Source organism: Geospiza fortis, unplaced genomic scaffold (genome assembly GCF_000277835.1).
Source record: "Geospiza fortis unplaced genomic scaffold, GeoFor_1.0 scaffold387, whole genome shotgun sequence".
In the NCBI taxonomy this organism is placed as follows: Eukaryota; Metazoa; Chordata; class Aves; order Passeriformes; family Thraupidae; genus Geospiza; species Geospiza fortis.
The window spans coordinates 631,772-640,797 of NW_005054546.1; the positions used below are offsets into that span (position 1 = coordinate 631,772).

The 9,026-nt window shown below is 53.5% G+C and overlaps 2 protein-coding genes across 2 annotated transcripts in view; both read right to left on the reverse strand.

Moving 5' to 3' along the window:
* The window catches only part of SHE (Src homology 2 domain containing E), a 12,531-nt gene extending 11,557 nt beyond the window's left edge, over nt 1-974 (reverse strand). The window contains exons 1-2 of the mRNA XM_014310537.2: nt 839-974; nt 404-677 (exon numbers count right to left, since the gene is read on the reverse strand). Of these exons, the coding sequence (XP_014166012.1) occupies nt 404-677; nt 839-974 (410 nt within the window). The remainder of the gene's footprint in view (nt 1-403; nt 678-838) is intronic.
* Nucleotides 975-1,643: 669 nt separating this feature from the next.
* The window catches only part of UBE2Q1 (ubiquitin conjugating enzyme E2 Q1), an 8,278-nt gene continuing 895 nt past the window's right edge, over nt 1,644-9,026 (reverse strand). Inside the window, exons 2-12 of the mRNA XM_031063969.1 lie at nt 8,830-8,934; nt 8,464-8,514; nt 5,879-6,019; nt 5,253-5,337; nt 4,756-4,816; nt 4,162-4,252; nt 4,019-4,077; nt 3,719-3,767; nt 3,456-3,551; nt 3,267-3,333; nt 1,644-2,875 (exon numbers count right to left, since the gene is read on the reverse strand). Of these exons, the coding sequence (XP_030919829.1) occupies nt 2,844-2,875; nt 3,267-3,333; nt 3,456-3,551; nt 3,719-3,767; nt 4,019-4,077; nt 4,162-4,252; nt 4,756-4,816; nt 5,253-5,337; nt 5,879-6,019; nt 8,464-8,514; nt 8,830-8,934 (837 nt within the window). The 3' untranslated portion in view covers nt 1,644-2,843. The remainder of the gene's footprint in view (nt 2,876-3,266; nt 3,334-3,455; nt 3,552-3,718; nt 3,768-4,018; nt 4,078-4,161; nt 4,253-4,755; nt 4,817-5,252; nt 5,338-5,878; nt 6,020-8,463; nt 8,515-8,829; nt 8,935-9,026) is intronic.

Consider the following 9,026-nt stretch of genomic DNA (forward strand, 5'->3'; position numbering starts at 1 on the left):
AGCCGTGGGAAGCTTCGGTGGGGTCCGGTCCCGGTGGGGCTGAGACACCCCCTGACCCTGCCTGGCTGTTGGGACCGCCCTAGACACGGATCCCCCGACGGACCGAGCGAGTGGAGCCCGCGCAGAGACTCCAGGACAGCGGCCCCTCCAGAGACCCTGGGCACGCAGCCTCAGGACTGAGCCCGGGCAGGGGCTCTGCTCGCTGTGGATGGAGACTCTGCACAGCCCCCTGTGCACAGCGCCTTTACAGGCACCCCGAGCACAGCCCGACGGGGCACAAGCGCTGTGCGCAGCCAGGGCACTCTGTGGCTCACACCACCCCAGCCAAGTTCTGGCCGTGCTGTCACCTTGCTGGAAAAGCAGAGCCCACTGGTTTGGGCTCTATCGGGCTGCAATGCCTCACAACAGCAATCCCTTTGCATCTTTGCGGGAAGAGGAGAGGGTTTTGTGGCAGAGTGGCTCCCATGGCCCCAGGATGGGAGTTTGTGGCAGAATACGGGCCCCTCTTCTGTCCAGGGGGAGGTGCAGGGCGCTGGCAGCGCCGTAGGAAGTGATGGCGATTTCCTCGCTGGCGCTGCGGGGCAGGATGTGCCTTGCAGTGCGCGATGCCCCTGGCAGGCTGGTGCCCGAACTGCCGCTGCGGATCTCGCCTGCCTTCAGCTTTGCCTTCTTGAGGCCTAGGAAAACTCTGCTTCCCCACCAGCAAACTCGGGTTCTGGCTCCTTTTCTTTCCTCCAGAAGGCAGAGTTCAATCCCCCTCAATTTTTATGGGGCCTCAGTAGGACAGACATGCAGGCAGCACTGTCCTGGGCGCTTTGTGCTGCAGTGGTGTTCACACCAATGCGCCACATTTCTCCTTCGGGAAGATTTCCCTCGTCCTTGTTCTCTGCCAGGTCCCACAGGGGAAGGCCTGGGCAGTGCCTTTGGCAGTGGTGGCTCTGCACAGCTCCTCCCCTGAGCAGCCTGGTGGCCATGGAGGCCCAGCCCAGCTCAGAGGGGGATGGCTCCTCCCTGGGCAGGTGTGAACAGACAGGACTGGCGGGTGGCCTGCTAGACACCTGCTCCTGCCTCACTTTCAGCCTTGATGCTGGCCAGGTCAGCATCCCAGTGACAGAGTGTCCTGCAGGGTCCTCTGCAGCTCTGCTCATCCCAGCCTGTAAAGGCACCATGACCTGGGAGTGTGTGCCATGAGCTCTCCCAAACAACTCAGCACACCCAATCCCAACCCAACCCCATCGCTGGCCTCAGCAGAGCAGCCCCCACTTCACCCAAGAGAAAGCCCCACCAGTGCTTTAAACCTTCATTAAACTGAGTTATCCTGCTACCTAGCAGGTTCCTGAGCTCAAGGTGGGAGCTGAGTGCAGCTACTTCTGCCTCCCCAGCCCCAGGTACCAGGAGCAGGGCTGGAGAGGAGCCAGAACCCCAAGAGGTGCTGGTTTGCGCTGGAGGACACAGGGCAGAGCTGCTCAGCTTCACAAATCCTCTGGTCCTTCAGCAAAGCACTTAAAAATAGTCCCCAAGCTGAGGCCAGAGCCACTCCTGCAGCTGTGAATAATCCTTCTCCTAACAGCATCTTTTTATTCCAAGGCTCTGAGCAGGACAGGGAAGCAGCTGCTGAAGTAGATAATGGAGTTCTGAGGCTCTTTGATTTTCTAATGACTTTTATTCAAACACAGTGAGTTAATATGCATCTTTGACACTGGTGCGTCACTTCTGTCCTCCAGACGAGGACGTGGCCCGAGTTAGAGGAGCTCCAACAGCCAAATCTCCTTCCAGCTGACTCAAAACAGGGCTCTGGGGGTTCAAGGAAACAGGCCACAACTGCAGCAACCCCCTCCATGGAGGGCTGGAGCACAAAGGCGAGCAGGAACAGTAGCTTAAGGAAAGCAAAAGAAAACCCCATAGAACGGGGCGTTCACTGCTGGACCAGGTCCTGGCCAGGGCTGGGGCAGTGGCAGGACAGAGCAGTGCCCGTGCTCCACTCCCTGCAGAAGAGAAGCTTGCAGCCACAGCACAGCAGGGATGGGGACAAAGGGCTCAGCCCCCATGCGTGGCTGGTGGGGAGAAACAGGACAAAGCTCAGGCCTCAGCTCATCTTACTGCTCAGCAAGAGGACAGGGAGAAGTGTGGGGTGGGAGCTGGCAGCCCTGGGGTGCACCCACAGACCCTTCCTCCACTGCAGCAGAGAGGGCAGCCTCACAGATCTCCCTCTGTGCTTCGAGCTGGAAGTCTGAGAGAAAAGCTGAGTTTGCCCAGGGAAGATGGGGCAGAAACCCTGCTCCCTCCATGCCAAAAAACAAAAGGGCTTTTCTTCTCCCAAGTCTTCCTGCAGGGCTTGGGCCCACCACAGCTCCACTGACTGCCCCACGCTGGGACCAGGGCTGCAGCAGGGTTTGCAGGGCACAACCCACCCCAGCAGGAGCTTGGAAAAAAATTAGTTAGACCAGCATTCTCAAATTAACAAACTGTAATTTTTCTCCAAAGATACATTTTCCATACACATCCATCATACACCGTAACAAAAAAAAGCAGTGTACATGAAATAAGAAAATAAATTAAATCCATAGCATAGGTAAGGAGGATGCTCTAGACTGGAGTAGAGTCAAAAGTTTCCAGCAATACAAGAGGCTCAAGAGTTTGTTTTAACAAGAACGCCTGCTAGGATGGGCCCAGCAAGTGTTCTGGGTCAGTCCAACTCCTTAAACAGTTATTTAGAGTTTTGAACAGCCAGTATTGTCCTGCAACAGGCAGAGCTATTACATCCTGGGAGAAAGCCAAGAGGCATCACTAAGATCCAAGTAGAGCATCCAGAAGATATTCAGATTGGTCCTGCAGCATCCACACTAGCCATCCTCCTTGGGTGGTGTATACCAGCCTGAAATGAGGAGAGATCTGTGAGGGAGGAAACTGCACCTGGAGAAGCTGTCAAAAGCAGCCAGGTCCCACATCTAAAGTGCCATTTATTCCTGACTACTGGGAGCTTTTCCCTCTGGCTGACTTCCCAGCACCACATGGGCAAACACAGAATAATTTAGCTTGGAAAAAGACCTCTCAGATCATCAGGTCCAAGCGATCAGTGAGGGGCTGCCTCTAGTTACAGCCACCAGAGCCCAGAGAGGGCAGCAGCACTCTGCAGCCACACTGTGTTACAGCAGTTGCCACTGCTGCTGTCACCTCTGCACCTGAGGCAGGACAAAACTCGAGTGCCTTGTCTGGGGAGCCCAAACAAGCATGGGAAAATGCAGGCCCTCTCCCTCAGCCCTTACCATTCTTCTCATGGATCTGAACCAGGGACTTGTAGGACTGCTGTGCTCTTGTCAGGCTGTACTGGTTCTGCAAGGGAAGGCAAGGAGACCATCACTCCAGCAGGAACCTTGAGGAAGCCATCCCACACACCTTCCCTGTGCAGCCAGACCTGGCTGTGCCCCCATTCTCCTACACTGCCCAGGCCCTACCTTGTTGGCTCCAAATTGTACTCGTGCCTTCCCTTTCACCAGCGTTGCACTGATCTGCATGATCACAGACTCGATGGAGTAGGCACTACTCCAGCCCTTAGGGACAAAACACAAGGTGAGACCAGACCCACTCACCTGTGCTTCCAGTGCAACCAAAGAGCCTTCCCCAGCTCTGGCAGGCAGTGGAAGGGCAGGAGATGTCAGGAATATGGAGTGTGGTAGGCAGAACAGCTCCCCCAGTTCCCACAGGGATCAGCACCCACCTGTTTTGTAAGCAGCTCCATGCAGATGGCACCACCACCCAAAACATACCTGGGAAGGAATCAGACAAAGTTACCACACAGACAGATGTGATTATACCCACCCACTGCTCCAGAGGTGAAACATCTTCTCTGACTAGATTTCTGATGGAAAAAATATGCTAAAAACACCATCACTGTCTGCTTCCCAATGGCAAATCCATGTCAAAGAAGTCACAGGATTGCACAGCTCTGGATAAAACCCAGTGAAACCTGCTGCAGAAAACAGCACTGCAGAGCAGAGAGAGACAGATAATTACTCACCCCCCTGACAGCACCGGGGATACAACCCTTACAAATGGTGGATCAAAAGGAAAGTTATCCTGCAATGAGAGAAGGGAAGCAGAACCATTGAGTTCTCTGATGCCTCGCCGGGTCAGGCGTCTCTCGGGGAGGGGGAGCCTTACTTTAAAAGAGAAGTTGAGGAGGATGAAATCTGTTCCTTCTTTCTCTTTGAGGATTTGAAGATCGTTGTGCAAAGCGCTGTCCTCGTCAACCCTGTGAGGGGAAAAGCCCAGAGGGTCAGGCAGAGCTGTGCACCTCGGGCCAGCCATGCTCACTGCCAGCACACCCGGAGCTGCCGTACCTGCACAGCCACACAGGCAGCACAAACTGCCAGCATTCTGCTTCTGGTTTGCAGAGAAGACCATCACACCCCTTTTCCATGCTGCCAGCTTAAAAATAAAGGCTGCCTGGCCCAAGGAAAAGGCAGCACTGGTGTCTGGAGGGTGTGAAAGCTCAGGGTTTGCCTGCTGCACCTCTTTGCGGACTCTAGGAACAGCAGAGACTTGCAGAGTCCTCCCATTACCTCATCTTGGCTGGAGATATCATCTCCTTTTTGTCGTGTTGTGGAGACAGCAAGCCAGCTGCCTGAGAGAGGCTAACTCAAGGTCTGCTTGGTGCTGCCCTGCCATGCTCATGTCCCCTCTGCTCACAGGAACTTTCTGGTCCCATCACCAAAACCCACCAAAAAATGCATGATCCCAGGCTGGGCCACCTACTTCAGGAGTTTGACGTTCCAATCGTACAGGCTGTCATTCACTAGTTCAACTGCATAGTATCCTGCAAGGAGAACACAGGGGGTCACTGTGGGGGGACGTGGAGAGGGGTTGAGCCATCACCCAGATTTCAAACTCTCTGGGCTCTGCAGCACAACTTCACTTGGGCACTGTCCCTCCATGAAAAGCAGTGCCTATCCAGGACAGTCCTGAGGGCAGCAGTTTCTTTCTCTGAGTCCCTGGGCTCAGGAAAGGAGTAGGAACATCATCCCCCTCAAAGTCAGATGATTCTCCAACCCCAGCATGCTCCTCACTTCCATCCAGCACCAGCAGGCAAGAGAGAGGGCAAGGTGGCTTTGTTCACTCTTGACAGAGCCACACCATCCAACGCTGGAGATCCTCCCCCTCAGCTGAGCAGCACCACCCCAAAGCCCACTGGGTACCCCACAGGACGAGAAGGAATCCTCCTCCTCCTCCCCCGAGCTCCTGGCAGCACTCACCGCCCTTGAAACTTGGTGATCGGTAAATATCCCTGAGCTCCTTCATTAGCCGGTCAGTGGCCTGCACAGACCCAGACACTGCACCCTGCAAGGAACAGGGAGGGGAAAGTTGCATTGTTATGCTGCACCCAACCATGGCTACTGCTCTATGAGCTCAACACCTGAGCTACAACTCAGTCCAGCCTCTAGACCAGACTCTATCCTGCCTGGCACCTCTCAGCCCCAAATACGTCACTTCAGGCAGCACAGCTGTAGCAGAAACACCTCTGTGTCCTCTCTACTGTCTTAGAATCTCAGCCCAGGGGTACAAAAGCACAATCCACCTCCACAGTCTCAGGTGATCGTAGGGGCACAGCTCCTGGGGCAGAAGGCAGCCCCAGATCTTGCTGCAGGACTGCCCCATGAGGCACCAATGCCCCTGGGGTCACCCAGTGCCCTCCCTGAGCTGCAGAGGCAGTTCACAGACTCCACTGCTTCAGCCCCATCAGCCCTGGAGAACTGGTACTGCTGTACCTTTGGCTGGGGACCCTCTGATTTAGGGCTGGAGGGCTGGCAAGGGCCACCATCACTCTTGCCCTTGAGTCCCTCTGCTTCCCCAGCCCACCTGCCCACTGGGCGACACGTACATTTAAGTAATCTTGCCTCTGGTTCTTTTTTATTTTCTCTAAAATGGCCAGGTTTTCTTTGCCAATGCCTTCATCCTCTGTCTTTCTCCCATCTGCTGGCTCTTCCTCTTTCATCTCATAGTGGTCCAAGTCCTCAGTGTCCTGGGAAGGGAAGAGGAAAGCTCAAAGAGATGTGTCTTTGTTCCTCCCTGCTCTGAGTGCTGAGCTGCCCTCACCCAGGAGGGATTCCTAGTGCAACTTCTTCACCTCAGGAAGTCCCAGCTCCTGATCTGAGGCACAAATAGAGTGTAAGACACAAGCTCTGGGCACTCAACTCATGTGAGCTCTTTGTTTGCTGGATTCTCCCCTGTTTATAACAACCCATTAATCTCTCAGTCCTCAGCGAGCCCCAGGTAACCATGACCCTGGACGTTGGCACACCTGTGGCTTCAGCAGCTTGTGCCACACTGGTAGGTGGCTGGAACAAAGCACAGCCCCTTGGCACAGAGCTGCCAGGCCCCCTGGGCCAGCAAACCCCCACAGGGACACAGGGCACCAGCACCACGACAAGAACAGAGCCCTGCAGAGGTCATCAGCACCACAAGAAGAACAGACCAGACCCCTGCACCCAAATCCAGCTACATGGGACGTTATTCCCTCAGCAAGAGTGGGGATTTCACAGCAGATCTCTCTGTAGATCAGCTCAGCACATCCCAAGTGTGGTACCTGACCCCAGAAAAGCCTTTGGCCCCCACTGTTTCCCAAAATAACATGTGCTAGAGCAAGCCCCAGATGGGAAAAAACAGTTGCAGCCATCTGGGCCCACTACAGAAATCTCTCCCCATGCACTCAGGGTTCAGCTGCCTGGAAATGGTTGTGGGCATGCACAGCTCCAGCTCTGGCACTAAATCCTCTGAACAAGAGTTTACTCTGGCCTCTCTGGGCTGGTCCTGGCTACTGAGCAATGTTTTTGGAAGGGCTGGGACATTTTTAGACTCACACAGGAAAACAGATCCTCCTAGAAAATCCCTCGAGTAGATTAACCTGCATAATAAATCTGTGTGCCAGGGCACAGTTCTGCTGCTTCACTCCTCCACACAGCTGAACAAATCCCACTGCTCAGCACAAAACCTTTGCTCTACATGAGCATTCTCCCTCCACAACGCCTGGCATTAGCAAAAAGCACAAGGGGAATGCTCAGCTCCTCGGGATTCATTTTTCCAGCCCAGAGGAGTGGAGGCCTTGCAGATTCTGATTTGCCATAAAGCTGCAGATTTGCAGATTCACAAGGTTATGCTGGTGGCAGTTTAACCCTCCCCCTTTTCCCCGTGGACAGTGGCAAAGCCCAGCCTTAATTTAGCAAGCAATTAACTTTGCCAAAGCCCCCCAAGTGCTGGGGTGCTGCTGCTCAGTGACCTGCCCCCAGGCTCCACGGCACTGCTGACTCAGTGCCCGTGCTGTTCTCGTGTCTGAGGCATTGCTAAACGTCACCATGGAGATTCAAGATTATTCCACCCACTTCCACAGATCTCTAAACTGCAAACCAAACAACCAGAGCCTGTGGGTTGTGCAGCAAGGTGCCCTCAGCTTGCAGTGAAGTGTGGTTGCCTCCACCACTGCTGGCAATTAGCTCACTTGCACACTCAGCCACCTGACCTCATCCTCTCTGTGGGAGTTCCGTGCAACAGAGATTTCCCTGCCAGCAACAGCAACCCAGAAATGCATCTCTCCTGCAGGAATTTCAGGATTTAGAGAACAGCACGTACTGCCCAAGCAGCTCTGCTCACAGCTCATCCACATGCCTCTGGAGGCCATGGCTACATGGCCATGCTCAGCTCTGCGCTCTATAGAGGATATCTCTGCCCCCAGTGAAGGAGAGGAAGGATGAGGACGACTCCATCTTATCAAAAAGCTAATTAATTACTTTATTATACTATATTATTCTATACTATATTATTCTATAGAGCCTCTATGCTCTATAGTGGATATCTCTGCCCCCAGTGAAGGAAAGGAAGGATGAGGAGAACTCCAACTTATCAAAAAGCTAATTAATTACTTTATTATACTATATTATTCTATGCTATATTACATTACATCTAAACTGAATCTGCCCAGCATTCAACTGCAGAGAATCTCGTGACTGTCAGCCAACAGTCCCCACACACACACACCTGGATTCAACTGGTCAGTGAATCAAAACACTCACACCAGAACCCAGTTATCAATTCCCTTCAGGTAAACAATCTTCCACCATGCATTCCACTTGTGAACAACACAGGAGCAGTAAATGAGATAAGAATTGTTTTTTTCTTTCTCTGAGGTTCAGAGAATGTGAAAACCAGAAATATTCTTGGGAAGAATTCTTGCCTTGCTTTTCTCTGTGAAGAAAAATGTGGCTACAGTGCTCTCCTGGGGTTTGTGAATATGTGGAGCCCAGCTGTGCCTCAGAATCCTCAGCATCAAAATGCCCAGAATTATCCAGCCTTTGGTCCAAACTTCCCTGTCTGGTGGCCACGAGCTTTTCCCAAGCAAGACCCCTGTGCCCTCACACCTTTCAGCACCCTTCTGCCTGTGCTCAGCTCCTCACACACTAAGGTGGCACTTACCTCTGGCATTTCTTCATCTTCCTCTTCAGAGGACACCTCTTCCTGGGTGCTCTGTGGAGAGGATAGAGATGGGCATTGTGTGGTCAGCATCCTGGGAAAATGCTCTCCTGCCTTCCCAGACGCTTCCAAGGTGAGGTCAAACAGGGATGAACAAGCAGAACCAAATTAAAAGCAAAGAGCAGCTGAGAGCCTTTACAGAAAACAGCACCAAGGCCCAGCAGGGCAGGCTGGCATCACCCAGGACAGGAATCCAACCTCTCACCCACTGTGTTCCTCCTCTGGTAACCCCAGAAGCCTCCAGAGCAAACATCAGGGAACGTGTAACTTGTTTTCTGAGCTCTGGGAGCCTTTTCCTGAGCCACTTACCTGTTCTGCCGGCAGAGGCTGGTCCAGCATTTCAACATCTGGATGTTGGGGGAGGTTGTAGAGTTTGCACAGGTCAGAGATTATTCGCTTCAGGTGCTGCAAAAGCTGTCCAGGGAACAGAGGGTCAGCAAGGTGTGGGGAGCTCTGTGCCCAGCAGCAAAGGCCCCAGGGCTGCTCCCTCCTGCTCCAAGCAGCAG